The sequence below is a fragment of the Sus scrofa genome, chromosome 1 (assembly GCF_054392235.1).
Source record: "Sus scrofa isolate SSC_HxYL_T2T_F1_AM1 chromosome 1, Sscrofa_HxYL_maternal_Yorkshire_Landrace_v2.0, whole genome shotgun sequence".
NCBI lineage: Eukaryota > Metazoa > Chordata > Mammalia > Artiodactyla > Suidae > Sus > Sus scrofa.
In genome coordinates, this window is record NC_139383.1 from 268,180,813 (window position 1) to 268,201,845 (window position 21,033).

The following is a 21,033-nucleotide window of genomic DNA, read 5'->3' on the forward strand; positions in this document are numbered from 1 at the left end:
GTGGGAAATAGGATTCCCTTTCCATCAGGCTTGGCAGGATGACAACTGTTGCAGAGAAAGAACCCTCTTTATGGAGCAGTTGGGGCATATGGTGATGCCACAGGAAGGCGGGTCCTCCACTCTCTCTGCCCCAGTGCCCTTTGCCACTCACCCTTCACTCTGTCCCCAGTCACTGCGCACACACAGGTGTCTGTGAACCGGATCAGGGGCGTAGCCTTCATGACAGCTGCACTCTCCTGTCAGCAAAAAGAGAAACGATCTTGTGAAACACTGCCTGCCCCAAACTGTCTTCTTGTCTGGTTTCCCTGCTTTCTAAGAAAATAAAGCAAGCTGCCTATGTTTAGAAAAGGTCCTGGAAAGAGCATGTTCTGGTCTACCTACCACTGCAGTAAAGAGTTCATTCATCTCTTCATTTGCTCACTTATTCATTCAACAAACTCTGGCCATACTTGTTGTCAGGCTGTCTGCTTAGCACTGGGGATGCAGAGGTCAAAGGTACAACCCACATGCTGAAGGAACTCATGGCTTAATGAGGGAAATGGAAAGTGACCTGGTGGCTGCACATGGAGGTCCTATTTTCAAATATTTAAATGATGATAAAGTATACTTGCACTACAGGTGTAATGAGAAAATTTAATTCTCTCCACCTGCATGAAGAATTCATGTTCCTTTATAAAACTCAAATCAAATGCCACCTCCTCTAAATACCTTTGATTTCCCTTTTTGGAAAACATTGTTTTGCTCTATCGTCTCCAGATTTTGTTTCATTATCATTGCTTTAGTAGTTTAATCCTCCTCTTCCCCCTCCTCTCAGTTTCCCTCTTGTTTTCCTCACTTCCTTCTATCCATCCATTGTCCATCTATCCATCCATCGTCCATCCATCCATCCATCCATCCATGTATCCATGTTTTCTGACCACACCTTACACTTGGTTGCATGAGTCCTGGCTAGCATCCTATATCACCTTGGCCAAGCTTATTCTGGGTGGCCAGCACATGCTTCGTTTCCTGGTATATCTTCAGAGTTCAAAATTCTGGAAGGGTCCACCTCCTTACTACTATCATCCTGCTTCACTGTACACCCCTTAAGGTTAGGGGATATTTTTCATTCAATTAGTTGTTAGATTTTTCTGAGACATATCTGTAGGATGTTCACAGATGCTTTACCAAAAATAGATTCTATTTTGAAAAGTTTATGAAATAACTGTACCATTCCTTAGAGCAAGTAGAGTATGATTCTTCATGAGAGTGGTGCAAATATAGTTTTCTCTAAATTTATTTCACCTTAGGAGGCTTGCTGGTGGAACAAGTCATAGGATTAGTGTTCCATGGAACATACTTTGGGCAGTGCTAGTAGGAACAGCCCTGGCTGAGTCCATAGCCTAGAACAGTACAGGCAGTGCACACTCTGAGTTGAATGAATGGCTCTGATCAATTTCTGGATATTGTTGACTTTGCAACATTGAGATTATAATTATCCTTAAAAAGTTTTACTTTAAAATCTCTTTCATAGTAAAAAATAAAGGGTAAACACACAGATGTTACATGCTAGAATTTAGGATACTGAGAGCATTGTCACAATAAGTCTGGTGGCCAGGTAAACAGATTTTATGACAGTTTCTATATATAAAATAAAAATCCCCAATCATCTTTGTTTCAGTGAGGAGGATTCCAAGACTGTGAGTTGAGATGCTAACAAGCTCGTGCTTTTTTACTACTTCAAGTATTATGAATTAGGACTTTTCACAACCTTGTGCAAAAAGAACCAAAACAAAACAAAATAAAAATATAGCCAAGGTAATAGAGGTTCTACAACTTTTACCCATAACTCCTGATTTCTAACTGTTTGTATTCATGGGATAGCCTTATTGTTTTCACTGATACTCTACAAATGTTATGCATTTGACCTTATACATAGTATTCGGAGTGTTAACACTTTAATTTGCTTTATACAGTCCAATGCTACTTAATCTTTGTGATGCCCCAGTATCAGCAAGTGTCTGGCAAACAGCCTGGGATTAATAAACACTAGTTGAACTAAAACGGAAGTAAGACAGAATACAGAGGAAAGAATGGGTCAGAGATGATATTCAACATATTCAGATCAAGATTGTTGAACAACGGAAGAAGAAAGAGAAGAGAGAGAGGGAAAGAGACCTACCTCTCCCCTTTTCTGGATACCTGATAAATAAGAGGGAGCTGCTTGCAGGCAGGGATGTTCTCTGTAACTTTCCCCTCCAATACCATCCCCAGGTTCTCCACCGAATGTGTGTGCTGAAATATGTGCAACTTAATGGGCTGATTGTCCGAGGAAGTAAGGAAAACGGAGGGAGGCAGCTGAGATCCTTGAGATCTGGATGAAAATCATTTACCAGAGGGGGAGGTGTAGGAGTCACTAATGATGTGTTAAAATGCAATGGTCCCTTCATGAAATATTCACAACTTTAAACATGTCTAATATTAAAGATGAAAAGCCCTGGGATTTGTCCTCGAGACTCCCAGGACTGATTTACGACCTGTCACAAGCCACAGGCTCCGTGATTCATAATGGGAAAGGCAAAATGGTTACCTCTGGCAAAGGAACAGGAAGTCAGGCTGGGGTGAGCCAGGGGCGTGGGAAAGGAGGCTCGCTCTTCTCTATGCAGAGGGCAAGGGCTGAGGTTCCTGTCTCTCTTGTCAGTGACTCAAGGCAAGGCATAGGTCATTCCCCACCCCCTTCCCTCCTTTTGGGAATATTAGTGAAAGTGAGAAATCTATACAGAAAAAGGATGTTGCTATATTTTTTTCTTTCTTTCCTGTGCACTTACTCGGCAAGTTTCCCCTGCCTTGGAATGGATCATTAATTACTGACATTCATTATACAACAAATATGTATTTTGCAAATGAGAAGCGTCCACCCTGGAGGTTGCCTGGAGAACAGGAAGCAAGGCAGAGGGTAAAGCACATGAGTGCTGGAGACACACAGATCTGGGTCCCAATCCTCATTTTCTCTCTCCCTAGATGTGTGGTCTTGGGGAAGAGGTAACTTTGTCTTTTCTGTCTCAGTTGTCTCATCAATGGAATGAGAATGACACTACTGTCATTTCCCAAAGCTGAGGTAAGAATAAATTGAAGCAGTGAAGGCGAAAGCTCATGGCTCAGGAAGGAAGTGAGTAGATGCTCAATAAATTCCTTTTCTACTCCTTCCCTTTCATTCCAAGATGGCAACTGGATTCTGATATATTCTGGGACACTTGGTAAGTCATCTGCTCTGTGCTAAGATTTAGTCTCCCCATCTGCAAAATGGAATGTTGAAATAGATGGTCCTCAATTCTGGGTACCAAGGAGAGGCAGTCATTTGCACCACCTTTCTGAATTGCAAACCTCTAGTTTTCTAGACACCCTTTGTTTACCCTTACATCTGATCGCTCTTAGCAGTGGGGCTGGGTGTCTTCAGAAGGATTTCTTTCCCTCAATGTCGTGGCTATTGGCTTTATTGACTCCCATTTCCCATTTTGCTGGCTCAGCTCCTCTCCACTCTTTGCAACCAAGCATTTTCTTCTTGTAAGATGCAAGTCTCTGATAGCATGAGTTTAGGATTAACCCCTTCCCTGGATAAGTTCCGTCCCCAAGCATGTCACTGTATACCCAGGGCAGCCAGGTTGTTGAAGATCAGCTCTCCAGGAACACATGCTCCCTAAGTCCTGTTACCACAGCAGATGCCCCTTGGAGAAAGGGATGGCCCCATCCTGCTCACCACTGCATCCTGCCCTGCTGCCCTGCATGGTACATAAAGAAATGAGGGAGGTTACTTCACAACAGTAATGCCTATGCCAATGGGAAAAGGACTTTTTGCCCACTAAACTGGGAATCTTCCCATTTGCAGAAACCTTTCTTTAATCATCTCCACATCCTAGTAGTTAACACCATGACTAAGGGAGGGCAAGCAACACATTCATCGAGTGAATGAACAAATGAATGAATGAATGAATGGATGGATGAATTAGTGAAAACATACATACACTGTAATTATCATGAATTCAGGCTGAGTTTCTTAGAATAATGATGATTCTGCCGAAGACTGGAAGAAACTTTTTTTACATCCATGACAGGTATTTGCCAGGGAAATGGAAAGTGTAAACATGAGTGCTGGTGAAATGTCTAAAATAGAATTCTATTTCACATCAGAGCAGAAAAGGCTCATAAAGATCATCTCGATCAAATCTTCCCAGCTTCATTTTTTTTTTTTTTAGATGGGGAAGCTCTAGCTGAGAAAGTGAAAACCTCAGCCAACTAACTGGACTAGCCTCTTGGCCGGTCAGGATTGGAGCCCAGGACTCTTGGCCATGACTTCAGTATCCCTTCCACTACACTGATGGTCTCAAAACTTAAACACAACCAGTAACATTTTCTTGATTTTTTCGCTTTATACTTCTCTCACATTTCTGAGTTTCCTATAATGAGAATGCATTACACTTAAAAACAAGTTATTTTTTAAATATAATGAATTTTAAATATCATTAACACATTAAAAATGTGCACTTATAAGTGATTGATAATGTAGACCTTAAAAAAAGAATTTAATCTCATCGTTAAAGTGGCTCCCATAAGGGGATTCAATTAAGAGGGTTTTCATTGTGCTAGTTACTCTGTATTATCAGCTACAGATGAGTTATGTTGGTTTTAAAATAGTTCCTTTTTATATCCCCTAAGTCGCATTTATTGGGTTCTCATTTTATATTACATACATTCTTACTCTATAAACTCTTGGGTAAGAATAACAGAATCTCTCAATTATGAGCAATTTTGAGTTTCTCTTATGTGGGGTTCTCCTAAACCATCAAAGTGGACAGTGCCTTCATGTTAATCACATAACATCGGTGGGCTGGTGAAATGATTTAGCGTGTGTGCCCTGGGACCATACTGTTTCATCCTGGATCTGCCACTTACGACTTCCATGAACTTCATCAAGTCGCTTCCCCTCGCTGTGTTTCCTAATTTGTAATGAGACTAATATCACTAATCTGCTGGACGATCACGGTTGCATTTGAAAAGCCCTCAGCACAGTCTATGGTATATCTCTTCCTGAAAGCATCATTAGCTATTTCAGTTTTCTGTTTTGTTCCCCCCCCCCTTGGACAGGAGGAGCCAACTTAGCATCTTATTTCAGTGGAAAGACAAAGTGCTTTCAAGATGAATGATGATCTCGATTTCAAGATATACCCTTTGCAATGCCAAAGGAACCTCAGTTTCTTTATCTATCAGCTGGGGGCAGCCTGAATGAAATAATCTCCAAGGCTGGTCCCTATGTTCTCAGCAATGCTTGCTGCTTTGTCGATGGCTCCTTCTGCTGAGGGATACACAGGTGTGGATGAGGCCATCAGCCAGAGGAGCTCATCACCTGCCTGAGAAAGTGCTAGATAAGTGCAAAGGCTTCTTCCCCAACCCGCCCAGCTATCTGGCTCCCCTTCTCCCATCCTGTCATTCTCTTACAATTCCATTTTCACTTGCTTCCGACTCAGTCATCACTTATCATCACAGGCCAGAGACACTGGCTGCTGTTCACTTTCCTCTTCACTCTCCTTGTCACCATTGCTCATTAAAGACACCTTCCTGAGCCCTCAGAACAATAAGGTGCATGGCCTCCTTTCCTGCTCTGACTCCAACCGGGCCATGTTGGGCCTCTGCATGTCTGTGTCTCTGGAGCCCAATTCAGGGCCAGGCATGTGGTGGAGGAGGCTTGGGTTGGACATAAAATTATGGGGGACAGGACATCCTTTGGGTTAGAAGGGATAGAAAACACTTGACATATGTCGTCACATGTCACCTTGAAGGTCACGCCCATTATTGGTACCAGGAGGAAGGTGCTACATCCTTACTGTAAAATCAGGAAACTGAAGCTCAGACTCAACTAATCACTTTCCCAAGGTAGAGAGAGAGTCAGGTCTTCAAAGCTCATGCTCTTTCAACCAATCACAACTATCACAACAATAACCAGAACCACAAGGGCCAGAGCCAGGGGAGCTGCCTTTAACTTGGCAATTTATCAGGAGCTAGACAACACAGGTTAGGGAAGATGAGGCACCTCCAATCCATTTACACTGAAACTGGTATCCTGCTATTTCTAAAATCCCAATATAACTAAAGGTTATACCCACCAATCAAAAGTAAACACTTTATATATGGATTGCATTGAATTAATAAGACCTACATAGGGAAGGCTTATTGGGTTGATTTCTAGCTAGCAGGGGGAAGCCTCAGGGGGAGCCTCATGCCTTCTACTAATTGAGCATCTACTATGTACCAACCTTGCCCAAGTAATTTTTGACATCCATGACAACACGGGGAGGTAGGTATCATTGGCTCCTTTAAATACTATAGCTGAGGCTTAGAGAGGGTGAGTAAGTAATAGGATTGTGAAGAGAGAAGCAAACATGCAAGCCAAGGATCTTTCTTCTAACTCCTTCCCAAGCCATGTGATGGCTCTCTGTGAGGACATGCTCTAAGAGAGTGTGGGAAAGGGCACAGAAACAGGAGATCAGGAGGTTGCTGAAGGGAATTGTATCTATCAACACCCTCAGAAGTAGACTGAATTATTGGTGTCAAATCCTCTTCTCTCTGTAGGAGCATTTTGTATTCCCATCCTTGCTGTGACTACTTGTCAGAAGGATGTGATTTCTTCCTACCCGGTCTTGAGGCTTGGCTCATGTCTTGCTTTGGCCAGTGGGTTGGTAGCAGACAGGATGTGAACTAAGTCTGAAATGTGCTGTGTGGCTGGGCTTGCTCCCTCACATTGCTACCTCCTGCCATGAGAAAACCACGTTCCAAGTAGTGAGCAATCCAGGGAGGATGAGGAGCATGTGGAACGGAGTGGATGCAATCTGAGCCTGGAGCCAAGTGCAGCAGAGTCCCAGCTGGATCAGTCCACCCAGATGTGCAATGGAGGGGGAAACTGCTTCAGGCTGTTGACAATTAACTGCTGTGGTTGTTTGTTACACAGCAGCATTGGTGTAACAAAGGCTGCCCAATGCACTTTAAACCTATATTCCCTCCCACCCCCATGGATAATGGCCCTACCTTCTTCCCAAACTGGAATACTTAGAAAACTCTCTGACTTGAATCAATTTTTTTAAAACTCTTAGCACCCAAATGACACCTGAACCCTCTTAATTCTACTTCTTTGCTGTCACTCAGACTCCTTCCTACCCATCTCTCCCTGATGCAGGTCTTGAACACTGTCCATGTGCATTGCTAAAAAAGTCTTATTACTAGAGACCTGTTTCATGGTCCCCCCATAAATCTCAGGGGTGGTCAGTTATCATTTCAAAGACCAGTTGTACCCATAGCTCATCCCCAAAACTCTCCAGGGGTGTCCAGTTGCTTCAAGGATAGAGTTCATAGGCCCTGGTCTAACTTTCAGAGTCCTTCCTGACTGGCCCAGCCAGTCTTCTCCCTTATCAATGTGTCTCCCTGTACCTTTTCTGCTCTAACTGCCCCTGGGTTTACTGATAAGAGGAGGGCTGTTTTGAGACTCACCTGCAGAACGGGACCTGACTATTGTGGCAGGGCCTCCCTGACTCTACTTCTTGAGAAAAGTGGTGCCTGGGAACTGGAGAGGGATGTGTTCAACAGAGAAGAAACTAGGGGTGAAATGGACTAGGAAATGAAGGGAAAGTTAGGTGACAAAAGGATTACTGAGTGAAGGAATGAGATCACCTGGATAATTCTGAATGTAAAGTGTCATCATCAGTGCTGACCCTTCTGCCAACTTGGGCAAATTACTTCTTTTCCAAGCCCCAGTCTTTCCATCTATAAAATGAGCAGCTAGTACTCAGAGATCCCCAAGAGGTCTTCCAAGCCTTGCTAAATTCCCGTCCTTGGGTTAAGAACTCGACTAGTATCCATGAGGATGCATGTTCAATCCCTGGCCTTGTGCAGCGGGTTAAGGATCTGGTTTTGCCAAGGGCTGTAGGTCACAGATGTGGATTGGATCCCACGTTGCTATGGCTATGGTGTAGGCCCATAGCTTCAGCTCTGATTTGGCCCCTGGCCTGGGAATTTCCATATGCCACAGATGCAGCCCTAAGCAAAAGAAAAGAAAAAAAATTCCAGTCCTTGAGTCTACCTCTGACATGTTCCAGTCTTGTGTCCTGAGTCAGCATTTCCCTAGGGACTGGAAGGGGAGGCAGGGTATGTGAGAAGGTCAGGAGTTTGGGAATAGAGTCTTGGGAGCTGGAGAAGCATGAATAGAGTGAAATAACAAGAGGCTATAATTCGGATCTTTATGAAGTGGAGAGGATTTCTTTAGATGTCAACTCAGCTGTATGACCCAGGGCAGGTCCCCTCCCTCCCTGGGACTCAGTTTCTCTATCTGTGTAGTGAGGAGATTGGTCCTGATGCTGTCTAAGCAACCTCACATGGGCGTCTCTGATGTCCCCTTCGTCCTTACACTGCTGGAGTGAGAGGTTCAGGCCTTGTTCTTCCAAAAGCATTTGAGACAAACTTGGATGCCTGCCTTTCAGATGCCCTGGCCTCCCTGTCATTCGTAACCATGTCTTTGAGAGCAAGAAGAAAAGAAACACAGAGGCTCAAAGGTTGTGGTGGCGCAGGCTGGTCACTGGGTGTGATGGAAATCAGACCCTTTAATCCAGACTGCGTGGGGACTAATTGGCTATTGATGTGGCTCGTGTGGGCAGCCCCTGTGGGACAGCCTGGGCTCTGAAAGGCCACCAGTCAGCCCAGGGAAGGCCTCCCATCCTGTCAAGGTCTCAGCCTGGTGAGCCCTCTACACCGGCTCCATTCCCTCTCTTCCCAGCCTCTCCCATGCCTGAGTGTGCCACGCACACAATTATCCACAAATGAGTGTCTGGGGTAAAGCATGTGGGTAAGAAACTCCCTTAAAATGATGGCTGACTGAGGATGGAGGGGGTAAAGAAATCTCCCTAACAGCCCGGAGAGGATACAGATGCAAACATCTCCAATAACCAGGAAGGGTCTGGTTGCAGCTGAGCAGCAGGGGATTCCTAATGCAGATACACAGAGCTAGGCCTGCTGAGCGAGGGGCTGCCACCCCCCTAACCCCACCCCAGAATCAGCATCAGCCAAGAATCTCAAATCAGCCTAGAAGGGGTTTGAGGGTGTGTGAAGGGTCACAGCCCCATGAAAGGGAGGTAGCATCAACCTGGGAATCAAAGCCATCTGAGCCTGAAGCCTCAGTCTACAACTTACACACTGATTATTCTGGATAAGGAGCCACTGTCCTCTGGGCCTCAGTTTCTGCACTGGAAAACAGACATCTTAAGCCCAGTTTTAAAGATTGTCACAAAGACTGGAGAAAACATTGAAGACTATGAAGCAATCTTGCGTATATATATACAGACTCCTATATCAAAACCTCATGGTTACCACAAACCAAAAATCTACAATAGATGCAATTCAAACACAACACTAAAGATAGTCATCAAACCACAAGAGAACAGAATGGAAGAAAAAAGGCCAAGAGATAAAGGGCCAGAGAAAATCAACAAAAATAAATCCAAAACAATTAACAAAAGGCAATAAGAACATACATATCAATAATTACCTTAAATGTAAATGGACTAAATGCTCCAACCAAAAGACATAGACTGGCTGAATGGATACAAAAACAAGACCCATATATATGCTGTATAAAGAAGATGTGGTGTGTATATACACACACACAATGGAATATTACTCAGCCATAAAAAGGAATAAAATAATACCATTTGCAGCAACATGGATGGGACCTAGAGTTACTAAGTGAAGTTAGACAGTGTAAAACATCACATGATATCACTTATATGTGGAATCTAAAAAAAAAAAGATACAAATGAACTTATTGCAGAACAGAAACGGACTCATAGGTTTTATAAAAAAACTTATGGTTACCAAAGGAGACAGGTGGGGTGGGGGAAGGGGTGAACTGGGGATTTGAGATTGGCACATGCACACTGTATTTTGAATGCCTGGCCAATGGGGACCTGCTGTACAGCACAGGGAACTCTATGCAATCAATATTCTGTGATCATCTATATGGGAAAAGAATCTGAAAAAGAACGGATGTGTGTATATGTGTAACTGAATCACTTTGCTGTACAGCAGAAATGATCACAACTAGTAAATCAGCTCTACTTCAATAAAATTTTTTAATATGGGGGAAAAAAGAAAACTATGATCACATCACTAGACAAGTAGGCAGCATTCATATGTGGGAGTTATTATTATTATCACAGCTTGCACTGCTGGCTCCCCCGAGGCTGTGGTCCAGGGTGGGCTTCCCCAGGCCATTTTTCCTCCCCAGCTTGGTACTCTGGCCCTTCGTAGCTGCAGCTCTCCTCCTGGGCTTCCTGCTGGGCTAGTTCCTCCCTTTCTCCTCCCCACGTGGTTCATGCCTCATCTCTGGTCCAGATTTACTTCTTCAGACCATTTTTCATTCTCTGTGCAATTCCTCTGTGCCCAGCACAGGAGGGATCCAAGCCTAGAGACAGACTCAGCTGGTTCTCTGCCTTCAAACAGTGACACTTGAGTGGGGAGACCGAGCAGAAAATGTATCACTACCACGTGGTGTTTTTCAGGCTGGAGAGGGGAGACTGTGTAAAGAGCCACAAGACCCAGAGGAAAGAGCTTTGAACCCTGCCCCGAGGTCAGAGGCACACCATTGTCATATCAGAAGGATGGTAGTGATAGGAGGGAATGCTGAGCTCCCTAACTGCCAGGCAGTGTTGGATGTTCTCCACTTATATTATAGCTCATGTGACCCTGACAAGCCCATGAAGTAGGTTCTATTTTCAACTCCATCTTACAGAGGAGGAAACTGAGGCCCAAAGGAGTTAAATGACTTGCTTACCTAGAGTCACAAAGCTAAGAGAGTTAGAATCTAGCCAGCCTGGGTCCAGAAACAGTGTTGCTGCCCCCAGGCTGCACTGCCTCTTTCTCAAAAGCAAAGGAAGAAATTTCCAGACAGATGAAGGTATGGGTGCAAAGGAAGATCATAGCACAGATGAGAAATCCTGGGCCCTTGTGTTTCTCTGAATCAGCAGGATGCAGTGGATCTGCTGGATCTGCAGAGTCAGAGGGCTTAACGGGCACTGAGGAAACCTACCCTAGCTCTACAGTGTGGGGAAACAGTCCCTGGCAAGGCCTGCAACCCCCTCTCAGAAACAGCCAGACCTGAATGTTCCATCCAAGCACTGTGCATGGAGAGAGGCAGTTTAAAGCAGAGAAGATCAGCACCAGGGTCAGAACAAGCTCCAAGCCTGTATTTGTCATCCAGTGGCTCTGAGACTTTGTACAACGTCCTGTCTCCGACCAAGACTCAGTTACCTCAATTCCACACTGAGGTTAATCAGACCTGCCCCTCACACTGAATACCAAGAACGCTCTACTCCCAGTGTGGGCTCCAGAATCATAACCCACTATTGCTATGATGACATTAGGGAGCTGGTTGTCTTTGTCTTTTTTCCTGACCATAACTCTGGGCCCCTTGGTTATAATCTGGGGAAAAGAAAAGGCGAAGGGATGTGTATGGATTCCATGAAGCACAATGTGTTTGATTCATCTTTTCACCTTCCATCCATGCAAACACTGTGATGCAGGTGCTAATGTTCTGATTTTACGGACAAGGAAACTAGAGCCCCCAGGGATTATAGGACTGGCCTCCAGTTGGCACAACGGGATAACAACGAGATCAGGATGTGAAGCCAGTTCTGTTTGACTGTGGATCAGAGCTCCCCCAACACTACGCCAGGTAAGATGGGGTTCAAGATGACCTTGTATCTCACTCAAAAGGACCCACCTTGGAGTTCCTATTGTGGCACAGTGGTTAATGAACTCAATTAGCATCCATGAGGATGTAGGTTTGATCCCTGGCCTTTCTCAGTGGGTTAAGGATCTGGCATTGCCGTGAGCTGTGTTCTAGATTGCAGATGCAACTCAGATCCCGTGTTGCTGTGGCTGTGGTGTAGGGTGGCAGCTGTAGCTCAAACTCGACCCCTAGCTTGAGAATCACCATGTGTCACAGGTGCCGCCCTAAATTAAAAAAAAAAAAAAAAAAGAATGACCCAACTTGATGGCTCTCCCTGGCTGCCCACCACACCTGTGCTGGAGCTTACAGGCAGACAGAAGAGATGAAGCTTGGTGGTGGTCATGCCACAGTACCCTGAAGTTCTGATTTTCCCACCTTAATGTTAATGGGTGGCCTTGCTCAAGCCCCTTCATCTCTCTGAGCCTCATCCTTTTCTCCTAGAAGATGGGGAACATAAGCCCTGTCCTCTCCCATTAACAAGGAAGCCGTGAGGATAAAATACAGACTCATCCCATTCAGAACACACGATGATTAATAATGCAGCTGTTTCCCGGCCTGCACAAAATCTGAGACAGCAAAGTGAAATATACCAAATAAATTAAGCAGAGGGTAATTATTCATTTTGCAAAAGAGTTCTTCACTCCACCAAAGAGATGCATTGATGTTTTTTTTCCCCAAGCATCAGCTATCTTTGTGAGTTAAAAATCAAGTTGGATTTATAGAATTAAAGCAGAAGGAGTGATGACTTTACAGATGCACACTGAGTACCCTGGGCCGCATGCGCCCTCTGTCCATTCCGCCCAGGCCAGACAGCAAGGGGGTCCAGACACCCGCAGGCATGGACCTTTGCCTTCCCCGAGTAAGAGATGGAGAGAACCAGCGGATAGCATGGGGCATCTGCACTCTGCTTCAGAGGGTTTCCTTCCTCAGAGTGAACACAGCCTCAGCTACAGGCAGGTGATCTGGGTCACAGCTAGCTTCTGGGGAAACTGAAAATGTCATTTCCATGTGAAATATCAGATGATTGTATTTAATGTGTACCTTCAGCCAAACCCAGCTAACTTCACTCTGTCTCCTTTATTCCTGATTCAATTCACATTCATGTTCTTGCACCCTCTTCTCTTCCTTGTCTCTCTTCTGGTCTATGGTTCACTCCCTCTGCTTTTTTTTTTAAGAGTATGGTTAGGACAAAAAAAAAAAAAGTTCCCATCGTGGTGTAGTGGAAACAAATCCAACTAGGAACCATGAGGTTGAGGGTTCAATCCCTGGGCTCACTCAGTGGGTTAAGGATCCGGTGTTGCAGTGAGCTGTGGCGTGGGTCGCAGACATGGCTCAGATCTGGAGTTGCTGTGGCTGTGGCATAGGCTGGTGGCTACAGCTCCAATTAGACCCCTAGCCTGGGAACCTCCATACACTGTGGGTGCGGCCCTAAAAGGGACAAAGTTAAAAAAAGAAAAAAAAGAAAGAGTACGGTTGAGTTACAGTGTTGTGTCAATTTCTGCTATACAGCATAGCAACCCAGTCATATATGTATATGTGTGTGTGTATATACACACACACATATGTATATATTCTTTTTCTCATACCAGAATTTATCATCTTCTACCCCAAGAGATTTGATATAGTTCCCTTGTACATATATACACAATGGACTAGTACTCAGCCATAAAAAGGAAAAATAATGCCATTTGCAGCAACATGGATGCAACTAGAGATGCTCATACTAAGTGAAGTAAGTCAGAAATAGAAAGACAAATACCATATGATAGCACATATATGTGGAATCTAATATATGGCCCAAATGGTCCTAGCTAAAAAATAGAAATAGACCACGGATATGGTTCACTCTCTACCCACATCTGTTTCTCTTTGTTTCCCAATCTTTGTCTTTCTGTCACTGACTCAGTGTCTCTTTTGTCTCTGCTTCCCTGTCCTTGCTTTCCCTCTGTGCTCTCTCCATAGTCCTCACTGTCTGTCTGTCTGTCAGCCTTGATTCCTTTGTATGACTCTACCATGAAAAGAATGTGAGTTTGAGTCAGAGGCAAAAGTTAAACCCCCAGACCCACCTTCATTTCTCCTTCCACAAATCAGACATAAAAAATTAGACTTTTCACTTCAAGGGTTAATGCAAAGTGAAGATTACATAAGAGACAGTATGGAAAGGTACCTGGAACAAAGAAAACATTCACATCTTGCTAATTCCAAGTGCCTGCCTTTCCTGCCTTTTTCTCCCATTCCCTCTTCCCTACAGGTCCATCTCTTTCTCTTTGTCTGCCCCTTCCCCGCCCCCCACACACGGCAGCCTCTGCCCCTCTCTGCCACCCCAGGCAGCCCCCACTTTCTGGCAAGGATTTAGTTGCAGGACAGGACCAGCTCCCACTCCTCTAAGACATACATCCTCCTACAAAACATTTTTATGCTGCATTTACTGGTATGTGATAGAGATTAAAATTAAGCAACATTGAGTCCGATTGGCTTGCCCCAGGCTTCACTAGGGAGTCAGGCTTCACTGTTATGTCCATTTTTGACTATTTGAAAAATCGTAGCAGTCCACTCAGTGCACAGGGCGAGGCACCTGACCTTGCTTGACATGACAAGAGCAGCTGGAATTTCTGGATGTCCTGTCCTGATGGACAGTCTTGGTGTGCTCAGCATAAAATACAAACACCTCCTTCACTCCCTGTGGCTTGGGAGATGCCCATCCAGTGAAGTTTTAATGAAAAGACCATTTAACATTGTAGCCAAAAGGCTGGGGCAGATACACCGCACCTCCCCACACACACACTGTTCCTATTCACAGATCTTTAATCATCTACATTGAAATGAAAGCTGCCTTCAGTCAAGAGAGAGAAGGACAGTATGGTTCAGTAGGCTGGCTCCCTACAGATGGCATCCACTAACCAGAAAAGGCTAGTCCATTGCTAAGCACAGTATTTTAAATGGTCACACCTTCCATTCCATCATGATTAAGTCTTTTGTGGTTAAGCATTGCCAACACTAGGGGTTCTTTTTGCCCCTGATTCAATAATTCCCATTTGTTGAACGTGTGTATTTGCTATATAATGCAGCAGGTACTTTATACTGATTATAATCATCACAATAACCTAGCGAAGGTGAACACCTTTTTCCTCTGATGAAAAGAGCAGGAAATTAAAGCTTGGGGAAAATTAAGCAATTTGCTTAAAACCATACCAATACTGGAGTGACAGGCAGAGCCAAGATGTTAACCCAGATGAGTCTGACTTCAAAGCCTTGACTCTCATCATTTTGTTCTCCAAAATCAAAACAGAGCCCACTATGAGGGTGGCTTGATTATGAGCCAATAGAGGGTAATGGCAGGTTCTGGCCCATTTCCCTGCCTGGGATTGATGTGGTCTTGGGGCTCAGTCGATGTTGGTGAAAGAAAGACATGAATGGTGCTTACGGGGAACTCGTCACCCTCTAGATGTCCAGCATTGAAATGCTTCCTTGAGTGACTGAGTGGATCTAATCATAAGCATGCGAGACAAGTCTGGAAAAGCACAACCAAGCGTCAATACCATCTTTACATATGCTAAGAGATTCCTGAAGACACTGGATCAGATTACAGCCGGAGCCCTACATCTCAAGGATAAGATATTCTGACTGCTTTAAATGTTCCCAAAAGGTGGGAAATCAAGCATCAGCACTGTAGTTGGGAGACCTCCTCTCCACCATGAACTTGACTTGGGCAAGGTGCTGACCCACCCTGCATGAGGATAAGGACTGACCCTCATCGGCTGCATGAAGGGTTGGACCAGATTCTCGTGGCAGGCTTCCACCCAGCTCTGCCCCTATTTGTTCTCTGACTCCCACTTCCAAACTTGCCCTTGCAGGAGAGTCCTCAAGGCTTCTCAGGAGAAAGGTTGGAGAGGCCACTGTCTTAAATTAATACTTTCCCTCCTCAAGGTTAAGGGGGCAAGTGCAAGCGCAGGGCTGTCACCTGAGAATGACACCTTGGATCCTCTGCTGAGCCTCCTTACTCATCCACCTCTAGTCCCAGCCCTTTTTTGCACAGAGTCCAGGAAAGCTTGTTCCCGCCCTACATTTGCATCACATGTATGTCTGTTTTCCCTCTTCTCTTACCCTGCGTCATTGGTGTCCATAAAAGACTGAATGTTTGTGCCCCGCCCCCCCCAAATAAAAATTCCTGTTGGCACCCAATCTCCAATATGATGGTGTGGTGTGTGGAGATGGGGCCTTTGGGAGGTATTAGGGTCAGATGAGGTCCTGACTGGGGCCCTCGTGATGGGGTTAACAGTCTCAAAAGAAGCAGAAGAAAGAGAGAGCTTGCTTTCTCTCTGCATGTACACTCTGAGGAAAGGCCTGATGAGGACTTAGTGACAAGGTCATCTGCAATCCAGGAAGAGGACCCTCACCAGGAACCCACTGAGAGCATCTTGATGTTGGACCTCCCAGCCTCTACAGGTGTGAAAAAGAAGTTTCTATTGTTCAAGTCCCCTAGTCCAGGATGCTTCATCATGACAGCCCAAGCAAACTAAGACAGTGTCATACTCTCCCAGGTCCTCTCTTTAGAGACAGCATGAAAACTGGTGCTGGAGCTCAGACACATGTGAGGGACATGACAACTGGATTCTTCATCTCTGATGTCAAAGCCTGAAACCCATTCATTAGACAGAAAACTCCAAATGACAGAGATGGCAGCTTGTTTTGCTCATGATGCCCAGTAGTGGGCACAGTGCCCGGCATGTCATCAGCGCTCACTAGATAGCTGCGATGATTGAAATGTGTTATCTCGATGGACCACTTCTTTCCAACCTCAATGGCTACCTCCCTGGCCCAAGCCACCATCATCTCTGGTCTGGATTAGTCTTCCAAGCACCTCCCCTGCTACCACTCTTGCCTCTGTCCCTATAGATTTATCTCAATACATTGGTCAGAGTGATCCTCTTAAATATAAATTAGATTCAATGACCTTCTAAGAATATTCAGTGGCTTCCCCTTGCATTCAGGATAAAAATGAATGTTCTTCAAAAAGTTCTACATGGTCTCAGGCCCTCTGGTTCCTCTCTGACCCCATCTCCTAAAATCCTCCTAGTATCCAGGGAAGCCCAGTCCATTCTTCCCCATAATTTCTCAAATATACGGGTCATGCTCCACCCCGCATCCAGGGTCTTTGTACCGGCTGCATTCTCCACTCTCCCCAGACAGCCACAAGGCACGCTTCTCCTCACCTCCCCATTCACACCTGCCTTGAACAGGCTACTGAAATGTGCAGCCATCCCTCTCCTCTGAAATCACAGCCCCCTTTCCTGCAGTCTTTTTTTTAAATCATATGTCATCTCCTAACATAGGATACAATTTATTTATTACTACATATATTCCAATCACCTGTCTGTCCCCTGTCCCTACCAGAATGTCAGCTCCATGATGGCAGCGATTTTTATGTGTTCCTTTCATTTTGTCACAGCCTGACATCCTGCTTAAATTAGGAGCTTGATAAATACCAGTTGAATGTTAAATGAAAAAATACATGAATGAAAGAATAAATACCAAACCCAGTTCTTTAACTCAGAGGCCAAAGCCTTAAATCAGTCCACTAGACCAAGGATTGACAATTTTTTTTTCTCCTTTAAAAGGCCAGATGGTAAATATGTTAGGTTTGCCAGCCAGAGTCATGAGTACTGAACTCTGTGAACATGGCTGTGTTACAATAAAACTTTATGAAAAACAGCAGTTGGCTGGTGGGCTGTAGTTTGCTGATTTCTGTATTAGACCAAGCTCTATCAAGCCAGACAATGGGTTTGGTTTTATTCACTGCTAAATCTCAGTTCAGAGCATAGTACTTAGCACAGCGCTGTCATTCACAATTTTTTTTAAAGGAAATAAATTATCTATGTAATGTAATTTCACTCTTCACTCTCTATCACAGCTATGTAATTGAACTTGCTGCAATAGCAGAAATGCTCTTCACTACAGCAGCCACTAGGAATTCGCCTGTGGCACTGTGGGTTAAGGACCTGGCATTGTTGCTGCAGTGGCTCAGGTTGCTACTGTGTTACGGGTTTGATCTCTGGCCTGGAGACTTCTGCATGTTGTGAGCACAGCCAAAAAAAAAAAAAAAATTACACTGGCTACTAACCACATGTGGCTACTGAATACTTAAAATGTGTGGACTGTGAATTAAGTCGCACTTTAATTTTTTTTTTTTTTGGAAAATATTTCTTTTATTTTAATTTTTTTTTCGGCTGTACAGCATGGGGACCAAGTTACTCTTACATGTATACATTATTCACCCACCCTTTGTTCTGTTGCAACATAAGTATTCAGACACAGTTCTCGATGCTACTCAGCAGGATCTCCTCGTAAATCCATTCCAAGTTGTATTTGATAACCCCAAGCCACATTTTAATTTAAACAGCCACATATGGCTATTTGTTGCCATATTGGACAGTGTAGGTTTACCACAATCATCCTTTTGCTTCATGGTCTACATCTGCTCTCTCCCCCTCCAAGAAGCCTTCCCTGACTGCTCAAGCTCATCGTCACTGCCTTTTTTTTTTTTTAACAGTCCTATAATACTCACTCTATTCAACCCATGTTTTGCATACAGCTATAATAATAGCTAAAATTTGTTAAGTGTTGTGTACCTGGCATGGCACTAAATGCTTTATATCCTTTATCTAGTTCAATGCACATAATCATCCTTTAAGGATGGTTATGCTGCTACTATTACCACCAGTTCCCATTGAGAAAAAGAGAGGTTAAGAAAGGGCCAGCAACACATCCAAAAGTTTCATTTTGCAGGTCCAAAATGAAAAGACTGGAATTTGAATCCCCGTCCACTGGAAACCAGACCTCAAATTCTTGACTATTACTAGATGTTTATTAAAGATTGAAATGTGTGGTAGTCCCAGTTTCCTGGTGTATATTCCTTCAAGCGATCAGGAAGCATGAGCAATCCTCTTTCTATGTCCCCCAGAGCAGGGGTTGGACATGGCATTGGCTTTCAGGGCAGATTTTCTGTACACAGAATTTTAGAGCTGGAGACCACTTAGAGAAAATCTAATGTAAGCTCCTCTTGCATTGCATTGAGAAACTGAGCCCTAGAGAACAAAGGGGTCTGTCAAAGGTCACACCTTGAGTAAAAATTGCAGGTCTGGGAGAAGCCAGTGAAATTTATCTCCAAATCCCATATTTCTTCTTTCATTTCCTCATTCATTATTAAACATCAGTGTGCAGACAATGGGCTGCATTTGGAGATATATTAGGGAATAATATAGACACCAATCCTCACTTTTATAGGGCATACAGATAACTAGGAATTGAACGCTTTTATAGGGCATACAGTCTCTTAGACAACTAGGAACTGAACACAGAATCACATGAATAAATACATAATTATAAGTTGTAATTCGGTATTGATAGCACAGGCTAGCTCTTGAGAGGGTAAACTCTAATGTCGGACTTCTGGAATTCCAAGCTAGACTAACCATTTCCTAGATGTGTGACTTTGAGAAAATCCACTCACTTACATGATTTAGTTTCCTCATCTGCAAAATGGTGATATTAATAGGGCATTTCACTAATTCTAAGACACACAACTTTCTATACCCTCGTATCCTTGGAATAAGGACTTATAATTAGTAGTAGCTTATGGTTATTAGTGCAGCACTTTCTCTTTCTCTCTTTCTTTTTTTTTCTTTTTTCTTTTTGGTCTTTTTAGGGCCACACCCATGGCATATGGAAGTTCCCAAGCTAGGGGTCAAATCGGAGCTGCAGCTGCCACCCCATGCCACAGCAACGCCAGACCTGAGACATGTCCGTGACCTACACCACAGCTCATGGCAATGCCGGATCCCCAACCCACTGATCAAGGCCAGAGACTGAACTTGATTCCTCATGGGTACTAGTCAGATTTGTTAACTCTACGCCATGACAGGAACTCCTGGCACTTTTTCTTGATGGTGCAAACAATAATGATATATCTATCTGATTGTGTCTTGGTTTAGTTAAAATATGACTCTATCTAGCTCATAGGGGTATTGAGAAGATTAAATGAAGTAATACCTGTGACATGCTTAGTAGCATGCTGATACATAGTTTGTCCTACATAATGTGTGTTATTATTTTGCATTTATTATAAAGAAAAAAAAGTACACTAATGGAACTTAAAACAAGGAGGAATAACTGAGTCTAGAAGGTCAACAAAAACCTCCATGAGGAAGTGACATTTAAAATGAAACAAGAAGGACAAGGAGGAGTGAAGAAAGGGGCTAAATAAGAAGAGGGGGTTGGAGTTCCCATTGTGGTGCAGCGAAAATGAATCTGACTAGGAACTGTGAAGTTGCAGGTTCGATCCCTGGCCTCGCTCAGTGGGTTAAGGATCCAGCGTTGCCATGAACTGTGGTGTAGGTCGCAGATGCAGCTTGGACCACGAGTTATTGTGGCTGTGGTGTGGGCCAGTGGCTATAGCTCTGATTGGACCCCTAGCCTGGGAACCTCCATATGCCTCAGGTGCGGCCCTAAAAATACAGAATGACAAAAAAAAAAAAAAAAGAAGAAGAGTGGGTGGGCAGAGAGCAGACCGTCACCTGCAGAGTGAACACAGTTGCAAAGACCTATCATATTGACTATTAGAAATGACTCACCACTAACAAGGGTGGACATCTTGTAACATGGCTTTAGTATCTTAATAACCCTTCCAACTCCAAGCTATATGTTTGCCATAATATTCCTTCCCCATACTTTTGTTCATTGATAATCCATTGGTCATAACATATTATAATATATTCAAATATAAAATTCAAATAGATTTAGAAGATTCCTGATTTGTTCTTTAAACACTGGGACAGGAGTTCCTTTTGGTTCAGCAGGTTAAAGATCAGGCAATGTCACTGCAGTAGCTTGAGCCATTGCTGTGGCACCGGTTCCATCCCTGGCCCAGAAACTTCCACAAGCTATGGGCACAGCTAGAAAACAAACTAACCAACCAACAGACAAAAGAAATAGCAGGAGAGAGACCATTTTCGAAGGCCCAAATATATATTTTTGTAATACATGTGTTGAATAAAATTAAATATAGACTCTAAGTACTAATAGGTTATATTTTAATGATGAAATCTAGTTTTAGAAGGTCTGAGAGCCCTCCTCGTTGTTGGTACAATCCTCCTAGAGATCATCATCAGAGGCATATCTCAGATTGCCTTTCTCTCTGCAGCTTTAAAAGATGAGGTTCTCACCACCTCTTT

The 21,033-nt window shown here is 43.9% G+C and overlaps 1 protein-coding gene across 9 annotated transcripts in view; it reads right to left on the bottom strand.

Moving 5' to 3' along the window:
• The window catches only part of ASTN2 (astrotactin 2), a 915,666-nt gene that overhangs the window by 485,470 nt on the left and 409,163 nt on the right, over nt 1-21,033 (bottom strand). For all 9 annotated transcript variants that reach the window (XM_084993997.1, XM_021074505.2, XM_084993987.1 and 6 more), the window contains one exon: nt 152-236. In XM_084993997.1, coding sequence (XP_084850123.1) covers nt 152-236 — 85 coding nt within the window. The remainder of the gene's footprint in view (nt 1-151; nt 237-21,033) is intronic.